The sequence below is a fragment of the Cynocephalus volans genome, chromosome 6 (assembly GCF_027409185.1).
Source record: "Cynocephalus volans isolate mCynVol1 chromosome 6, mCynVol1.pri, whole genome shotgun sequence".
Taxonomy (NCBI): domain Eukaryota; kingdom Metazoa; phylum Chordata; class Mammalia; order Dermoptera; family Cynocephalidae; genus Cynocephalus; species Cynocephalus volans.
The window spans coordinates 111,633,596-111,653,857 of record NC_084465.1 but is presented as its reverse complement, the minus strand read 5'-3'; the positions used below and the strand labels follow the sequence as shown (position 1 = coordinate 111,653,857).

At 41.7% G+C, this 20,262-nt stretch overlaps 1 protein-coding gene across 1 annotated transcript in view; it reads right to left on the bottom strand.

The window, feature by feature from the left end:
* The window catches only part of TMC5 (transmembrane channel like 5), a 43,244-nt gene extending 25,137 nt beyond the window's left edge, over window positions 1-18,107 (bottom strand). The window contains exons 1-7 of the mRNA XM_063101099.1: window positions 17,317-18,107; window positions 14,757-14,929; window positions 11,512-11,601; window positions 6,188-6,287; window positions 4,049-4,136; window positions 3,355-3,603; window positions 689-840 (exon numbers count right to left, since the gene is read on the bottom strand). Of these exons, the coding sequence (XP_062957169.1) occupies window positions 689-840; window positions 3,355-3,603; window positions 4,049-4,136; window positions 6,188-6,287; window positions 11,512-11,601; window positions 14,757-14,929; window positions 17,317-18,107 (1,643 nt within the window). The remainder of the gene's footprint in view (window positions 1-688; window positions 841-3,354; window positions 3,604-4,048; window positions 4,137-6,187; window positions 6,288-11,511; window positions 11,602-14,756; window positions 14,930-17,316) is intronic.
* Between the last annotated feature and the right edge of the window lie 2,155 nt (window positions 18,108-20,262).

The window sequence follows — 20,262 nt, the reverse complement described above, 5'->3', positions numbered from 1 at the left end:
GGTTGTTATGGGATGAATTGTATCTCCCCAAATTTCATACACTGAAGTCCTAAACCCCAGTATCTCATAATGTGATTGTATTTGGAGACAGGATCTCTAAAGCAGTAATTAAATTAAAATGAGGTCATTAGTGTGGGTCCTAATCCGATATAAATGGTGTTCTTATGAGAAGAGATCAGGACACAGACACGCACAGAGGGAAGACCACATGAAAATAGAGTGAGAAGATGCCCACCTGCAAGCCAAGGAGAGGCCTCAGGAGAAACCAACCCTGCAGAGCCTTGACCTTGAACTTCTGACCTCCAGAACTATGAAAAAATACATTTCTATTGTTTAAGCCACCCAGTCTGTGGTACTTTGCTATGGCAGCCCTAGAAAACTAAGACAGACGTTGGACACTTTTTCACGTGCATGTCTTCCATCTGTATCTCCTCTTTGACGACCATCCATTCCTGTCCTATTCTGTCCATATAATCACTTGGATCATCACATTCTCATTTTCAGACTGACCAATTTCTTTAAAAGCGCACAAAAACATCATATTTGATGTTGCAGAACAAGGAATGATCAGACAGCCATAGAAAGTCAAAATTGTAGAGAAACTGTTTCCTGGGTAATTTTTGAGTTTCTTGGATTTTGTCAAAATCTAAAATGAACCTCAGAATCAGGAAATGCAGAGACTGTGTACCTGAACAGCAAACTGAAAAAGCAGATGACGAAGCTCACTCCAATCGTGAAGATGTAGGCCAGCTGCATGTTGTAGGCGGCTCCACTGCTCCCGTGCTGGATGGTGGCATTAGTGTAAAAGCCATAGAACATCACTGTGTCCCTAAAATAATCCTGAAAGGGACAATAAACCCTAAGTCAGGTGCACCTCTCGAGAAAAAGGTGAACAATGACTATGGTCAGCAGAGGTGACCTGTTCTGCCTGCAAGAATCTTTGCCAGTTGGACATTTAGTTTGCCAGGAAAGAGATACCTGAGGCCACTGGGAATATAAACATTTTATCACTAGGCTCTCAGAGCTGGAAAGAAATCCCAAACCTACATAACTTTACCACGGAAGGATCCAGCCCTCACCACCTGTATCCAGCGACCAAGTGAAACTTCACCAAGAGCAGGACTGCCAGGCATTATGTATCTCTGTCACCTGTTAGGTGTTATGATCAAACATGTCTAATAGGAAACAAATCAAGGTTTTAGGTCTACATTTCAGTTTTCAAGAAATAAGAAGCCAGAGAAACAAATTAGAGCAACCATGAGAAAATAATCAGACAATACCAGAAGGTAGGACTCTGGAACCTGTATGACAACTGGTTATGTTTCTGCAACAAGTCAATGTCAAGAAAAAGGGGAGCTGGGGCTGGAGAGCTTATTTTAGATTAATTGAGATTTAAAGGAAAAGAACAACAGAATGCAAAGTCTGGTCTTTGATTAAATCCTGGTCTGAACAAACAGGCTATAAAAGACATTTTGGGGAAAATTGAAATATGGTCTGGATTTTAGATGACATTAATTTTTAATTTTATTAGGTGTGATAGTGATATTGTGGCTGCAGGAAAGTGTGCTTATTTTTCAGAGATACATGCTGAAGAATTTCACAGTGAAATGTCCTGATGTCTATAATTTACTTTAAAATACTTCCAAAAATAACAAGATAAAACAAATACGGCAATTTTAAATCTACATAGCTGGTATATGGGTGTTTATTATGCTACTCTTTATTTTTCTATATGTTTAAAATTTTTCATAATAAAATGTTCCCTATATACAAATATACAAAACATACTTAGTAATGAGAAAAATGCAGGAGAAATTTACACAAGAATTCGATACTAATGCATCTACCCAAAGAAAATTTTTAATGAAAAAAGAAAAAAAATAGACAAACGGAAGAACCTTACTTTGAACATTCTTCTGCAGGTGTTGGTAGACTTTTTCTGTAAAGGGCTAGATAATAAATATTTTTGGTTTTGTAAGTCGTATGGCCCTTCCGACAGCTCCTCAGTTCTGCAGTTGGAGCATGAAAGTAGCATAGACCACAGATAAAGGAATGCATGTGGCCATGTTCCCAAAGAACTTTACTTACAGACACCGAAATGTGAATTTCGGATTTTGTTTTTTTTTTTTTTTTTTTTTTTGCAGCTGGCGGGTACAGAAATCAGATCCTGAACCTTGGTGTTATCAGTACCATGATCTAATCAACTGAGCTAATCTGCCAGCTCTGAGTTTCATATCATTTTCACGTTTCACAAAATGTTATCCTTCTTTTGATTCTTTTTCAACCATTTAAAAATATAAAAACAAATCTCAGTTTGCAGGAGGCACAAAAACACGTGGCAAGCTGTGTCTAGCCCTCAGGCTGTAGTTTGTGTGTCTCTGCTCTACAGAATCCCAATGGCAGACAGCCTTTCAAGAAGGTAAACTCACAAGCAGGGATTACATGCTTCAGTAGAGAGCTGGGTAAATAAACTACGGTTGCTGTTAGAAAGAATAATTTAGATTTATAAAAATGTCCAAGATATATAGTAATCAAAAAAAGTTGTTAAACAAGACTTGAACTACAATCCTATCCTCTTCTTATTTTTTATGTTTTGGGTTTTTGTTTTTTTTTTTTTCTTCTTCTTTTTTTTTTTTTTTGGTGACTGGCCAGTACAGGGATCGGAACCCCTTGACCTTGGTGTTATGACACCATGCTCTAGCCAACTGAGCTAATCGGCCAGTCCCTCTTTTTATTTTTAAAAGAATGATTATTTCCATACCTATCATCTTCCTATTTATCTTTCATCTATTTATTCATCTATCAATTAATACATCGATAGATGTTTATATAGGAAGAAAAAACAGTCTACAAAGATTCACCCTGAACTGGGGAGTGAGACGAGGGGAAAAAAGTAAAATGGACTTTCTCTTAGTCCTCTTCTGTAGTAGGAATTTTCTAAAAGGACCGTTGTATTTTGTAGAAGTAAAAATTAAAAATAAAGAAAACATAGGTCTATGAACACCAAAAGGAGATGTCAAACCACATATTCTTAGGTGCAAAAAAAAGTCATAGACAATAATTCAACTTTTATAAGAAAAAAAGAAAAGAATGCCTATGTGCATGAATAGTTGTGTCCACAGATGTGCAGAAAAGATTGTGTACAACACAAACTGTTAGTGGTGGTTACTTCTGGAGACAGAAATTCCATTATGTTGCGTGTATGTTACTTTGGGAGGAAAAAACATTTTAAACACCCATTTTCCCCATCAGTTAACCTGCAGGCAAAAGGAGAGGTCTGGGTAGGTGAGCAGCAATGTCTGTCCCTCAGTTTCCGAGGTGCTGAACTTGGGGTCAGGGAAATGAGGAACTTACCGTCCCAGTTAAAAACTCCCATCCAGTGAACTGGAGGGTGTTCCTTTCAGCCACGGTAAGCTGAGGGATTACAATGAAGCTGAAGTTCACGATGAATGAGAAAATGTTGAACTTCAAAAGCCACCTGAGAAAGTTGAAATAGGAGAGGACGCTGGTTCCGAACTTGCCTCCGATGACCTTCAGGGTCTTCTGCCACGGGCTGATGTAACTTAGGAATTCTGACAGGCTGTTCTTGGATCTCCGGTAAGCCTGGGGTCAGGACGCAAAGTGGGTGGCTTGATATTCACTCAATAAATACCTCCTGATCAGGCGCCATGATAGCAAGAACGGCCACCATTTCTAGAACAGCATGATGTGCCAGGCACCATGCTAAGTACCTTTACAAAGGTTATCTCATGTAATCCTCACAACCACACTCCAAGGCAGTTCTATTATTACCTTCCCAGGTTTGCTGTTGAAGAAGGTGACGTTCACAATGGCCACACTGGCTAACTAACTCAGTGACCTCTTAGACCTTCCTCACACCCACCTCACTTCCCCACATCTAAACTAACCCAATGGCTCTTGCCAACAAAACAGCCCTGAATTTTGGTTCTTCTTCCCCTTGGGTCCCCTTTCACCCTCACTCTCCGCCTTCCTGGTTTTTACCCACTTGCTGTGCCCATTTTACTGACTGCAATAAAGGCTGACTTACCCGTAAAACAGAGTTCAGACACTGAGCACAGCAGTCAAGCTCAAGGATACGATGGGACTGTTTACTTTTCTCTTTGTCAACTATTTTCCTGTGGGGAATGGCAGGAGAAAATGAGAGACACCAGTGCTGTCATACATTTATTCAAGAAATAGTAACTGAATGCCTGCAATGTGCCAGGCATGGTCCCAGGCTATAAGCAAAAGAAACCAATCTCCCCGGCTCGTGGAGGTGACATCCTAGTTGGAAGAGAAAGACAATAAACAATAAATATAATAATAAAATGGGTAAACCATGTAGTGTATTAGAAGGTGATTTGTACTACGGGAAAGAAAAAGAAAAAACAGAGCAGGGTAAAGAGAAGGGAAATGCTGGGGTGGGGAACATATTACAATTTGCAATAGGTGATACCTGAGCATCACACTGTTTGAAGTTAGTTGTCTGGATAAGGGGATGGCCCATGTATAGGGAACAGCCCACACAAAGCCCCAAGGGGGGGACAGAACAGTGAGGAGGCCAGGGTGGCTGGAAAGAAATAAGCAAAGGGAAGGGAGGAGGACAGGTGATAGCACGGGGTTGGGGGTGTTCCTATAAGTCTGTGGTTCTCAACCTGGGGTGATTTTCCCCCTCAGGGGACACTTAGCAATGTCTGGAGACTTTTTGGTTGTCAGACAGGGGAGGGGGAGAGGAGTGCGTGTTACTGGCATCTACCAGGTAGAGGCCAACCAAGGATACTGCTAAATACCCTACAATGAACCGGATAGCCCCCACAACAAAGAATGATCCAGCCCCCAAATGTCATTTGCACTGAGGTCAAGAAATCCTGCTGAAAGGTCTTTGGGGTGCTTCCATGAGAGAGGGAGCAATTCAGAGTGTGAAATGAAAGTGTTTTGAGAGAGATAATCACAGTTGGTCTTTTTATACTTCCATGAACTCACCACATCTATTTTGTTCTGGTACTTTCCTGGCTTTCTTTGGTCCACCTCAAATGCCCACCCCCATGTCAAGGCTGAGTTCAAATACCCCCACCTCCCCATTTTGCCCCAGCAGACTGTATCATTCCTTTCAGGTTTTTACAAGTCGCTTGTTGATATATCTATTTCTCCTGCCAGGCTTTGAAATTTATCTTTGCAACCTCAGAAAAACAGAACCATTGAATTACTTATTAGCAATCATTACATCCACTCTATTAGTTTTTGCCAACTATGTATTATAAATTGCTAAAAGAAAAAAAGATCAAGAACTAATAAATATGAAGTCTGAAGTCTAAAATGCCCTCACTGTTGTTTTTTAATTCCTGGGGTTAGAAAGCCCCTAAGGTCTTCCTTTTTTTAAAAAGTAAACCTTTAATTTTAGAGTAGTTTGAGATTTACAGTAAAGTTGCAAAAACAGTACAGAGAGCTCCCATATACCACTCACCAGTTTCCCTCATTAACATGTTACATCTCCATGGTAGGTTTGTCAAAATGAAGAAACCAACATTGGTACATTACTATTCCCTAAACTCCAGACTATTCAGATTTTACTAGTTTTTCCACTGATGTCCATTTTATATTCCAGGATCCCATCCAGGATACTGTATTGCATTTAGTTGTCACGCCTCTTTAGAATCATCTAGTCTATGACAGTATCTTGGACTTCCCTTGTTTTTGATGACCTCGACAGTTTCAAGGGGTACTGGTTGGGTATTTTGTAGAATGTGCCTCAGTTGGGATTTGCCTGATGTTTTTCTCTGGTTAGACTCGGGTTATAGGTTTTAGGAGAGAGTACCACAGAGCGGACATGCCCTTCTCGTTACTGGACTTATCGAGGGATGACTTATCAAGGGGGGGGCATATTAACCTCGAGCACCTGGCCAAGGTAGTGCTAGCGAGACTTACCCACTAGAAAGTTACTTCCCCCCCTTTCCACCCTCTACTGTCTTGAAGCAAGTCACCAAGCATAGCCCATACTCCAGCCGAGGGGGTGGGAGTTAAGCTCCCGCTCCTAGACAGAGGAGTGTCTATGTAATCCTACAGAGATTATTCAGAAAGATCTGTCTCTTCTTTTGCATTTATTAATTTCTTATCTTTTCAAGATGGGACAAAAGGAGATGGAGTTTCCTGTGATATCTGGGGAAAAAGAAAAGCCTTTGATTCATACCTAAGGGTCCTCTTCTCTTCCATCGTCCTTGGCTGGTTCCTGATGGCTTTAATTCTGTCTCTAGATGTCATGGGTATCAGAGATGCAATTAACTTTTGTGCTGTGGAAGAAAATAAACCAAGTTTCATTTCTTTTTCTTGAACAGAATCATAACATTTTAAAATATGGCGTCAAAGTAAGAGCATGTTTTTATAAAAGCACAAGAAAAGAAAAATATATGAACCTGGGGATTCCAAAGATCACCAAGAGAGACATCAAGAAAATATACATGTGTTAAAGCTCAAAGCCAAAGCAAATGGTAACATTTGTACTCTATTCCGATGCAGTGTTTTTCTCTTTCCCATGACAAAAACATTTAGCAAAGCCAGCAAGATCCTGCATTCTTGGTGGGTCTGTCTCTTCTCTCTTTAATACCCCAGCTTACTTCCTTTTGCCCCTGAACTCCAGGTCAAGTGCCTTCTGCACATTCCTTGACTATTGTCCTACGCTCTTCTACCTTTCTGAAAGGACTTCCTTCACGAATTCACATTTCTGGTTAGTGTGGCAGATGCTGTTGGTCGCCTACCCCAAAGTCATTCATTCCTCCCCTTGTTAATAGAATCCTGATTGTGTTTTGAAATCTTCCCCACCTGCCTCACAGGCCATGAGCTTCCTCAGGGAAGGTCATCTCCAGGCACAAGGGGCAGGTCTCGTTGAGTCTAAGCCAATCCCATCAGTCCCATCCCCCTTGCAGGTGACTGGTTTCAGCATAGGTGTGTGACACAGTGCTGGCCAATGTTTTCTGAGGGGTGGTCTGCTGGAAAGTTTATTGGAAAAGGTTTCTTCCTTCTCCCCCAAAAAGCAAAAAACAAGACAGCTCCTTTTTCCTCTGAATACTGGGTCTGCACATGATGCGTGAAACAGCCATCACCATCTTGTCCCAGTGAGGGAAACCAGTGGGGGACTGGCTGGGGCAAAGATGAGCTGGAGATGGCTGAGAGGCAGAGGGAGCAGGCTCCTTGGTCACATCCCTGAGCTGGAACTCTTCATGAAGTGCCCTGTTCACTTTAACCATATAGTTGAGGTAGAGGGAGAGTCCCCCAAAGAAGGCCACCAAATCACACTGTGGAAGATGAGGAATTTGTGTCTCTCCTGAGCTGGAAAAAAGAATAGATGGAGAGAAAGAAAGGAGAACAGGGGAAAAGGGGAAAACACAGAGATGCAGCAAGACAGTGCGTGACCTATGACACCCCAATCTTCAATAAAGGGCTAAATCCACAAAATGCTTTGGTGTGACTGAATTTTTTCTGCTCACAGAAATCACTGAGAGCTGCTAGGCTTTCTTATTCACTTTTTGGCAGCTGGCTGGTACAGGGATCTGAACCCTTGATCCTGGTGTTATCAACACAGTACTCTAACTAGAGCTGCTAGACTTCATGGTGCAGTATTATGGGGTAAAGCAGGAACAGCTGCTCTGTTGGCCTCGGAAGCAGAGATGCTGGGAGGTCTCTGCTAAGACCTGGCTTCATGATGGATTTGGCATTAAAAGGCATCCTATTTGAAGGATGGTGGGGAGGTATGGGACCAAGAAGGGACATTCCAATGGTTAAGGACTCAGGAAGACCTGCATGTGGATCCCAGATCTGCCAGGTCACTGAATTTCTCTGAACCTGTTTCCTCATCAAGCAAATAGAAATGCTTGCCTCAAAGGGGTGGAATGTGGGAAGTAAACAAAACTAAATTCAATGGGTAACATAAAGGAGGCATTCAGCAGAGCATCAGACACAAAAATAAGCTTGATCAGGGTCAGCTCTTGTTAGTAGGGAGGTCTCAAAGCGATCCCTTCCTTTGTCCTGAGCATCCTTAGTTCACCTAGCAAACCTTCAACATTACTTGATGTCTTATAAGTAAAAAACCCTGTGGACAATTTGGAACCCTTCTTAGCCACCTCCCTAACTCCTGTTCCCCAGTGTTTTACTACCTTGAATGGTTTCATAGGAAGTACAAGGAGTATCTACACCCGTGCATTCTGGGCTATGAAGGGTCTGAGAAAGCGACTCATTCAAAGATGTTGAAAATGGTAACAACCAGTTGCCCTTTTTGTCATTCCTCTTGCTGAAAATCTGAGAGTCTCTGGCATCGATGTCAGATATTGATGAAGCTATGCTAAAGCTTGAGTCTACCAGGGTCTTTTCTTGAGAAGTCTGATTTGAGGATGAATGGCTTTGGACACCAGATGGAGCATTCTCAATCTCTATAATGATTTCATTCACTTGCCCTTCGGATAGCATCTCTTGTCCCCTGCAAGTCTTATCCTCCACTGGGCTGGGCTTCCAAAGACCTCATACAGCAGTCACACCAGCACGGTCAGGGCTCCCCACGGAAAAGTGATGGCAGTCACAAAGGGACGCACCATTCACGTTTTTTACAAATGCCAAGATGAGATCACCAAAGTCAGCCCCATGCAAATCACAACATAACTCCCACATCTACCCCCAGAGAGGTCTCCTCGGGACGAGTTGCATTTTTCTGCAGAGAATTCTGTCTTGGCAGCTAAGAAATCGGAAGCAGAATTCTCCATTAAAGACAATGGAATTCTAGAAACAGAAGGCAGAGATCCTTCTAAATGACTCATAATCAAAGGGAAAGATTTTCTTTTTAATTTAAGGCCTCTGGCCTAGAACATTTTATTATATTGTACTTTCTTGGCGGCTGGCCAGTAAGGGGTATATTTTATATTTATAGTTTTATATACCTACATCAGTTCGGATGGGTTTACAATGATTCAGTCATTATCTCCTGACTGCCTGGGGTGGTGGACACGGCTATTGTTTAGCTCCCAATATCCGTTCTCCCTTTTACTAACACCAGCAGAAACCCCATTTCTGTGCAGGCACTGCGCTCTGTTAAAATTCTCCCAGCTTCCTTTGCAGCTAAAGGTGAACCTGTGACCCGGGTTTAGCCAATGAGTTATGAGACTTCCAGGAATGCTCTTTAAAAGGGGACGGTTTACCTGGGTTCACCTTTTGCCCTCTACCATTCCTCCTCCTTTGTGCCTGGACACAGCCATTTCGAAAACAAGAACATGAACATTCACCTGCTAAGGATGGTCAAGAATGAAGCTACAGAAGGAGGCTTGGTCCTTGAGGACTTCGTGGGTAGAGCTGCTGTACAAACTTTGGACTTATATCCTCCACACTTCGGTTACATGAGAAAAAAAAATAATCCCTTTATTGCTAAGTCACTTTTCCATTTCAATGCCAGGCACCTGAACACAATTTCTATCCAATAGACCTGATTTAGAAATCATCTAGGCAAGGCTGGCTGGTTGGCGCAGGCTTATAACACCAAGGTCATGGGTTTGGTTCCCCGTACTAGCCAGTTGCCAAAAAAAAAAGAAATCACTTAGGCCAAGTTGCTTGTTTAATAGTTGGAGAAACTGAGGTGCAGAGAGATGAACTGAACAACTTCCTCCCCACCTCCCACATCACGCTCTCATTAAATGGCAGGATTGGACTAGAACTCAAGTACTGTACTCCTTTTCCCCAATAACTATTGTTAATAGTTAACAATAATGACGCCTGCCATTACTCAGGACAAGTACTTTAAATAGAGAATATCATTTAATTTTCACAATCGCCCTGAGAAGTAGGAACTAAAATCAACCCCATTTTATAGCTAAAGTTCAATGAGGTAATTTGCTTAAGGTCACAAAACTAAGCAAGCAGTAGATCTGCGGGGTCAAACCCAGGTTAGTCTGAAGCCAAAGCACAAGATCTTAATCACTTCCTGTAACAAGATGCTGATATGTCATTCATTCGTGAATGTTTATGAATTCCTACTATGTGCCAGATCCTTCCTAGATGCACAGCATAATCCATCAAAGCTACACTTTATCAAGAGGCTGTCCATCAATTAATTGCCCATGGCTTGAGAATCAGAACCAACACAAAGCAAAATGAGGAAAGCCGGGATCATCTCTGCGTCCTCTCTTTCTTTACTTCTCTCTGCTTTTTGGAGACTCTTCTGCTAGGGTCCCCAAACCTCATGTTGGCTAGGCAGAGCAGTCTTGGGAAGTTCAAAGGCAGTTCTTCTCCTTGATAGTTAAAGCCATTCTCTGCTCCAGTGGGAACCACATGGAGAGTGTAATCATTGATATCCCCACTGTTTTCCTCCCAAGTAGTAGTACCCAACTCTTATGAATGATATACACCTCCTTGAGAAGGCTCTCGAATGGTGAGGCTAATGATTATTTTATAGGCTATGGGGCTGGAAGGTGAGAGAGAATTTTAAGTCATGTGGTCCCTCAATTTGCATTGTTATATAGAGTACCCCATTAGTGTATTTCTTGTTATTCACACACTTTCTCTTTGGCTCCAGCATTTCCTAGCCTTTCTCCTCTGTTGCTTCATTTTTATTTCTTGGTCTCTGCCTCTGATCAGACCTTCATCCCTGCACATGGAGAACCTTAGAGAGATTCCTAAAGGATTTCAAACCCTTCTGTCTTTTCCCAATCCACTTGCTTCCATACTCTGCCATCATAATTGTATGATTAATTCAGAAAAATTCTGATCAATGCACCTTGTCCCGACCAACACGGACATTAGCCACAGGATACTCAGGTAACCCAATCATGTCCTCTATGATAAAAATGATTGGTCCCAGTGTGGGCATGTGCTCCAAACAGAGCTGGTCAGAGTCTTTCCCCATGACTGACGGACAGACCCAGGGAGAAAAAAAAGACTTTCTAATGAGGTTGCTAAGCTGAGGGCTGTGTATGTGGGCCTGCCATTGGTCATGATCTCTGGCCCATGGAAAAGGCCTGACTGTGATGGAGATGGATGAGGTCAAGCTTAAAGAGAAGCTGAATCAAGTACAGATGAAAAATGAACTAAAAACAAAATGGTGGGCATTGAACCTCTGGCTTCAGACTCTGTGGCCCTGATTTTTGTAACTCATTCAGCAAATTAATCCAACAAACATCTCTAAAATAACTACTACGTGCCAGGCAATGTACTAGGTGCTGGAAGGTAATTCTACCTTCATTTCTTTAGGTTTCCCCCATACCCTTCCCACCACATGAGCCAATAAATTCCCTTTGGGCTAATAATGCCCATTTGAGTTGAGTTTCTGTCACTTACAACCAGAGATTCCTAATGAAGACAACTTGATGCCCAGAAGAGAAGAAAACTGTATGTCTCAAAGAAAACCCTATTATGATAAATTAAGCAAGTACTGCATCAGTTAGCACACCAGAGGCCAAAAGGAAATGACCATGTCTGGACTGCCTTCAACGTTTTTCTTCTCCAGAGCTGACTTTTTGGTCACTGCCCATTAAGCCTTACCTTGGGGTGACTTGTGCCAATCACATTCAGACAAATAGGTGTTTACACAAGCAGAGACAGGGCTACTTTCACCAACATAAGCAGGGTTCACTGGAATGAAGAGGGGAGAGACATTGTAAATTAATCCCTCCACACAAGGTATTCCTGAGCATGTAATAGTTGTAATGTGCCCATAATGGTTAGTGATGGTTAGTAAGCACTGAGACTAAGCTCTAGTAGATTAATGATTAAGAACTTCAGTGGAAAATGGGATGAAAATACAAAAACAGTGCTGTTAAATATAATCAGCTTGGATCAATGGGTTTCTTTTGTTTGTTTTCTTTATTTATTTTTATTCTTTGGATCAATGGTTTTTGTTTGACTATAAGTCATGGTTAAAAATAATTTATATGCTGAGATCCAGTACACATGTATACATATACAACTGAAAAAGTTTCATAAAACAATCCTTTGCTTGAATGCATAAACTGCACTCTGACATATTCTTATTCCATTCCATTTTTTCTATTTCATTTTCAAAAATTCACTTTACAACTTGTTAATGAGTTACAACACAAAGTTTGAAAACCACTTGTCTAGGTGAATACAGAGGTTCCTCCCAGCTCTAGCATTTTATGATGACACATGAGTAAATTTGAAATATGGCATGATTGCCTTAAGACACAGTCCAGTCTCAGCATCTACACAATGGTGCCACATACCAATATATTTCCATTCAACTCATGATAGACATTAAAGGTAAACTCCTCAACAGAGAAAATGGAGCACATTTTGATGTGAACAAAATTACATCACATGAGGTTTTAGAACTTCTTGCCTGGGAATAATTCCCAGCCCTGTTAATCTCTAGCTGTACGTTCCCTGGGCATGTTACTTAACATCTCTGAGCTCCAATATCTTAAATAGGAGTAATAATAGGAACTTCACATAGGATTGTTGGAGGAATCAAATCAGTTAATACATGTAAAGTGATTCAATAATCCTGGAACATAGTAAACCTTTAATATATACTAACTACTGTGGTGGATTAATTGTTGTTCAGCAAATATTAGACCTCCCCCACCACGGCCATCTCCATTGATGTTGGGCTGGGTCACATGACTTGCTTTTACCAATGGAATATGGCAGAAATGACAGCATGCCAGTTCCAAACCAAGGCTTTTAATGACATTGTGTGTTTTTGCTTGCTACTTCAAGCACTTCCAGCTTATGCCATGGGAAGAAAATGCCTCAGGTAGCTCACTGATTCAAGAAGAAAGACACTAGACCTAAGCAGAACTCACATCCTGGAGCCAAGCACAGCCAAATTCAGACTAGTTCAGCCAATCCCCAACCAATCCTGCAGATGTGTGAGTGAGAAATAAATGCTTGTTTATTGCATGACTCTGGGTTTTTCGAGTTGTTGGTTATGCAGCATTCCTATGGCACTAGCTAACTGATACAACTCTTATAGTTGTTGCTTTGAATTCAGTTAGCATTTCTCAAGCACCTACTATATACTACCTGGACACTGTAGTACTAGACACTGTGACACTAAGAAAATCACCTAGAGCCTTGGAGGATACATAGACTAATATGGGTTCTTCTGGGCTGGCTGGTTAGCTCAGTTGGTTAGAACTGAGCTTAGAACTGAGCCTTAGAACACAAACATATATATATGTTCTTCTTAAGGAATTAATTGTTTATCAGGATGGGGTGACACTGGACAATTGATTGCAGAGGGCTACAACCTCTGTCCTACAAAGGAGCCCAGAGCCCAAAGAAGGAAGCCACACTTGACTGGTTTTTTTTTAAAGCATTTTAATTTCCAGTGTTCTTTAGAGCTTGGCAGTCAGGAACCTGTTTGTATTTGCCCTGATTCAACCCAGCAGTAACGCAGGGTAAATAAGAGGTCAGACTTTGGGTCAGAGAGACGGATTCTGATCCTGACTATCGATTTAGTAGCTGGGTAACCTTGAGCACATTTCTTTCTGAGCCTCAGTTTTCCCATCTGTTAAAACAAGGAAAGTGGCAGTGTCTTTCTGAAAGGTGATTGTGCAGATTAAACAAGATAATATAAGTAAAGAGCTCACCAGTGTCTCCAGGGCATAGGAGATACTTCAAACTTGTTCGGCATTATTAGTTCTGCTTGTGTTGGGGTAGGACAGTGCTTCTCAATCTTATTTTCATTATCAGCCCCCTAAAGAGTCTTTTAAGAAATTTTTCCTCATTATCCTCCCCTACAAAATTTTAATACTCCCCCCTTGAGATAGCTATTGCCCCCTATTGAGAATGCATGGAATACAGGTTTAAAATAGCCCTGGGCTAAACAACTGATGTTTGGGCTCCCGAATAAATATTTTCTGTGCAAATGTATAACAGTCAGTGGTTTTCACTAGCACAGGACACTAGCATCCTGTCCCCTCCTCTCTGCCTTCTTCTAAACCTCCCCCACCTGATCCCTCAAGGCTGGTCGACTCCCCATCTGCATCCCCAGCACTGGGTCCCTCCTATTCTTGGCTGAACTCTCCCTCCCTTTTCTGACCTCTATAGGCTCTAAATTCCTATATATTGCCTGGAATTTTTTTTGTTTTTGTTTCTCCTACAAAAGGTAACAAGTCTCTTTTTCCTCCTGGAAGGTGAGAACTGTTTGGAATTCCTTTGCCTCCTGGATCTAAGCATCTTACCTTTACACACAACAGATTCTGAAGATAGCATGACTTTTTACATATTGATAGTCTGCTTGCTACCTTCCTTTGGTTTGGAGTACACGAGCGCTGATTGTGCAAACACCTGTAGGATGTGCTGCACTAAAGGTGGCTGCTGGCAGCCCACACAAAAGTGATTTAGTTTGCCCAACACAGTGTTTTTAATTTTCATAAGTTATTGTGGAGCATGTACAAATCAGAAGGTTTCGTGTAAAAAACTAAATCTCTGGCTTCTTTTGAAAATCCTGAGGGTCTCACCACACTAAGCCCACATTCCCACATAACACAATGGGTGGGACTTGAACATCAGCCATTCGGGTAGGGACAGGGTATGCAGGTCCCCATTTTCCACACCTCTTACCTGGCCTGCTTTGATAATTGATGACACTTGGCTTCTCTAGACACTAAGTTCTCAACTCTTGTACTTAAGAAGGATGTTTAGGGGGGCAAGGATAAGCCAATTGTTCTATTGCTATGACTCCTTAATGACTGCACTCTTAAGTCCACTGGATTTTACTTTCTCCCCAGAATATGATCCTTATCTTAACAAATGCTTACCATAGCCATTTCCAGGAACACCTGATAGAGACCAGCTGTATGGATTTACCATCTCCATGGATGTCATTTCAATGCTTTTGGGGTAATCTTCATTCTCTCTCCCAAGGAAGCCCAAGGGGCCGTCGCCCCTGAGATGAAATGAGGGCTGGATTGAAGATTTTCTGCCAAGCACCCTGAAATCCCAAATGATGGATCACTATCCATTCAGTAGTGTTGTGAGGGCAGTTCCCCATCCATCCATCTGTCCAACCATCCGTCCATCCATTCTGCAAATGCTGACTAGATGCCAGCTATGCATTAGGTGTGGTCTAGGAAGTGAGGATACATGGGGTGGGCATCTGCCCTCAAGAAGCTCCCAGTTCAATCCAGTACAGCTTCTTAGACACGGCTACTATAATACAAGTAGAAACTGATGAGTATCAGAAGATAGGCCCAAGGGGTTTGGAGGAAGGAGAGAAGAATTCTGGCTGGGAGTTTTGGAGGTAATCTACATGGAAAAGAATCATGTGAGCAGGGATTGGAAGGATAAATTCATATATAGTTGGGGGAGGGCTTTCTAAGGATGAAGAACAGCATAAGTAAATACGTAAGGCCAGAAAGTGCTGAATATATAAAGCAAATGCTATAAAAATCAATTAACCTGGAGTGATGGTTCTCTGTTTTACATATACAGTATACCAATGTCCAAGCCCTGTTCCAGACAATTAAAACAGAAGCCCTGAAGGTTGGACCCACGCATCTGTATTATTTTTAAAGTTCCCCAGGTAATCAAGACATTCAAAGGGTCAGCCAAGGTCAAGAACCACTGCCCTAGAGTATAGGGTTAAGGCAGGTGTAATGGATTGAATTATGTCCCCCCCAAACTCCCTAAAGCTTGAATTGTGTCCCCCAAGTTTTATGCGTTAGAAACTTGGCCCCTACTGTGATTTTTAAGAGGGTGGGAAATCCTATTATGGTCATTGAAAGGTGGAGCCTTGAAGGGGTGATTGAATTGTAGGACCATGCAGTTGTGATTGGATTAAAAATGGTTGTCAGGGGCACGGTTCTGAAGGCTTTAAAAGGAGAAGAGAGTCTGTCTCTCTCTGCTCTCTCTGTTTCCACCATCTTGCATTGTGAGACCCCTGGGTCACTATTGCCACTACCAGATGGACTTTGGACTTCCCAGCCTCAGAAACTGTAAGCAATAAATTTTGCTTTTCTTTATAAAATACCCAGTCCTATGTATTTTGTTATAAGCAACAAAAATGTACTAATACTGCAAGGAGGAGATAGGAGATCTGTCAGACTGGTCTTTGGCTGGCGTCTTACCTTAGCACAGCGTATCTTCATTCATAAATGTTCTATAAGTGAAGCAGGTGACATTTCTCTCTGAGTTATGAGTTCCCATGGAAGATGAAAAGGAGAGGAGTGGCAGGAACTAAGGTATATTTTGGAATGATAAATAAAGCAATGGGAGATAAGACCAAGGAGGACATTTTGACCTGGTCCTGTTGTCCCTACTATTTAGTTCCTAAAAGGATTTTGACTGCTTCACACCCAAATCCTATATCCTTGTTCCTAGAGATAAATACAAGCTATCAGTTTTTATCAAATTCATAAATATTACAAGGAGGAATAATAAATGCAAAATAAGACTCATATTGGTTAAAAATTCACATGGTAAAATATGTTATAGATTAAGCAAAAAACTGAGTAAAAAATCACATCTTGTTAGCAATATGAGCACTGAAAAAACTACCTCAGGAAAAACTGAATTTGGTAGAACTAAGTTACCCAAACTAATGCTGTTAATGTCCACAACCACACCTGGTAGAATTTGTCAGTGACCAAAAATTGACAGAAGATTAAAATCTTTTAGACAAAATTTAGATCTATAGAATCTGAACCAGGAAAAATTGGACTCAATGTTTAAAATTGGCCTTAAGGGAATAGTGACAATGGTGAAAACTATAATCAATCAAATTTGATGAAAATAACAATGGAGAAGATCAATGAATCAAATCTGCCATAAAGTTCAAATGAAAAGTAATCAATTCTGACAAAAATGATTTCAGTAAAATAAAAATAAAAGTGAAAAAAATTCAGAGTGGCCCAAACATCTTTTGTAAAAAAACTAATGAGCAGTTAAATTGACTTTATAGAGTTAGATCTTCAAAAGATTTTTGTGATAGAAATTCATTACTGTTGATGTAATTCTGGTTAAGATGTTTGGATTCATGACTATCAAGTCTTAACCCTGATTGGCAATGTAGTGGGAATGTAGTCAAAATGCTGGAGATCTAGATGTCTTATAGGGATTGGATGAGGAAGAGGTGGGAAAGCAGAGAGGTAATCCAAGAAAGAAACGATGAAAGATTAAGTCCAGGTAAGGGCTTGAAGCCTCAGGATGAGTCTATGGCTTAGGTGAGGTCTACAGGTAGATATGAGACTTTCACCACAACTTCAGGTCATAGAAACATATGTGTCCCTAATCTAAACCACACCAACCAGGCAGGATCCATTGACTTGATGATCTAGCACTCAACCCCCACCCTCAAAGAAAGGATATACCTGAACTTACCCCCTGGTCATTTCCAGGGTCTCAGAAGAGCCATAATCATGACAATTTTCAGCATCTGGGTAAGCAGGTTTCCCCAAAAACTTCGGAGGGTTCTGATAGTTCTCAGCATTAGGATAGTCTGGTTCCCCCTCCAAATATGGAGAGTTAGGTTGATTCTCAGCACCTGGATAATCAGGCTTTCCCCAAGAGTCTGTGAATAAATTGATTCTGGAACCAGCATACTCTAGATCCTTTCTGGAGCCTGGATTGTCGGAATTGGCTCTGGGGACAAGATGGTTAGGGTTGATCTGAGCTCCAGTGTAGTCTGGTTCTCCCAAGGAGCCAAAAGAATCTGAATTTTTTCTGAATACTGCAAAGTTTCCACTTCTTCTGGAACTTGCAAAATCAGGATTTTCTGGAGATCCATGGTATCCTGGCTCTCTGGATGATCCTGAGTGGTGTGGATTGCTCTGAAATTCAATATAATCTGGCTCTGGCAGAGATCTGCCATAGTCTGGACTTGTTCTGGAGGCTGCAGAATATGGATGGTTCCTGGTGCTAGGATAGTCTGGATTACTGGGAGATCCAGGATAGTCTGGTTCTGCTAGCAAACTGGAATAGTCTGAACTTGTTCTGGATCCTGCAGAGTATGGATTGTTCCTGGTGTGGGGGTAGTCTGGCTTGTCCAGAGGACCTGGAAAATCTGGATAATTCTGAGTTTTTGAATACCCCTGCATATTGTTCCAAGACCCCGAATAGTCAGGGTAATCTGGATCTCCCTCATACCCATTATTCCTGTAGTAGGCAGACATGTTGGTACAGACTCTTTATCCTGAAGCGTTAAAACATTCCTGCATTTGCAGTTACTCAGGGACCTTTTTATAACCTGAAAGATAAAAAGGAAGGAAAAAGTCAGATTTTTTTTCTTTTCGTCCCTGTAGAGATTGCTGGTTCTCTTCCAGTATCTGTTCTTCTTTCTTTCATAGTTGGATACACAGCTGCCCGGAATAAAGACTATGTTTCTCAGCCTCCCTTGCACCTAGACATGGACACAAGAGTGGTCAATGGTATGTGAGCAGAAATGATATAGACACTTCCAGGTTGTGCTGTTAAAGGAAAGGGGTTGTCCCTTCCTTTTGCTATCTTCTTACTTCCTGTGGGCTGGAATGTGGAAATAATGGGCCATGCACCCACCATAGCACGACAGATGGAAGGAGCCTGGGTTGCTGGTGACTTCACAGAACAGAGTCATCATATAAGCCCAGACTAGTATGTAAGGAGAAATAAACTTTTATCTTGTTTAAAACATTGTTTTTTGGAGTCTTTCACATATATAGCCTATCTTATACCTTGAACAGTACATTCCCTCAGTTATGGGGGAGAGGAGTGTGATGGACTAAATGTGTCCCCCAGAAGTTCCTGTATTGGAAACTTGACTCCCATTGTAACAGTGTTAAGAGGGTGGAAAATCCAACTATGGTATTTGAAAAGTGGGGCCTTTAAGAGGTGATTAGATTGTGAGGATGGTGCCCTCATGAATGGACTGTCCATTCATGGAGTAATGGGCGTGGTTATGATGGCTTCAAAAGGAGGGCAAGTGAGGAGGTAAGCTGTCTTGCTCAGCCCTTTCTTGCCATGTGATACCCTGAGCTGCTGCAGAGTAAGGCCCTCACCAGATGTGTTCCCAGGACCTTGGACTTCCCAGCCTCCAAACTGTAAGAAATAAATTTCATTTCTTTACCAATTACCGATTTCCTTTTCAATTACCCAGTTTCAGGTATGCTGTTATAAGCAACAGAAATGGACCAATACAGGGAGCAATGAATGAAGGATTGGAAGGAACAAGGGCTTTCTGAGCATTTTGATGGTACTTGTGGTTCTAGGATTCAAAGCATAAATCAGTATGTGTACACAAAAGAAGAACTGTTAATGGAAACTAGGGGACTTGGGTAAGGAGAGAATTGCTATGACCACTTCCAGTTTGAAAATACAGTTTTATGGGTTCCATGAGCTCTAATCTATAGACACAGCATACTTTCAAATCGTAAGTGATGGGGTTTTATTTTCTAAGTGAGCTGAGTGTTGTTTTTACTTATCTATTACTCATTACCACTTTTTCCGGCATCAATGCCCTGATTTTCCTCTGGGCATCGTCCCCTCCCCCACTCTTGGTCCAGGTGATACAGGGAGGGCTGATTACATTCCTGCCTGGCTCCAAGATGGTCACATGACCCAGGCCTGGCCAATCACTGTCCACCATCCCCCTGGCCACAGGGATTGGCTCAGGAATGGGCACATAAGCCAAGTCAGTCCCTCCAGGACCTGGACTAGACTTACTGGGAAAGAGGTGCTCTTATTTCCTTAGGGGATAGAAGGTAATCCTGGAGCTTCTCGTGTAGTGTCAGTGGGAATAGGGTAGAAAATAACAAGTAGAGAAGAAAATTTAGGGCTGGCTGGTTAGCTTGGTAAGAGCATGGTGCTGACAGCACCAAGGTCAAAGGTTCAGTCACTGTACTGGCTGTCTTGGATTGAGTGTCCCCTCAAAACTTGATCCCCACTGTGACAATGTTAAGATGGTGGGAAATCCTATTATGGTAATTGAAAGTGGGGCCTTGAAGAGGTGATTGGATTGTAGGATCATGCCCTAGTGAATGGATTAATAATGATGGTTGGGGTGTGGTTCTGAGGGCTTTAAAAGGAGAGCACATGAGAGCCTCTCTCTTTTTGCTCCACTATTTTCTGCCATGTGAGATTCCTAGGTCACTGTCGCCACCACCAAGGCCTTCACCAGATATGTTCCCTGGACTCTGCACTTCCCGGCCTCAGAAACTGTAAGCAATAAATTTTGTTTTCTTACAGATTACCCAACTCCAGGTATTTTGTTATAAGCAACAGAAACAGATTAATATGCCAGCCAACAGACAAAAAAAAAAAAGAAAAAAGAAAATTTGAAGGAAAAATCCGTAG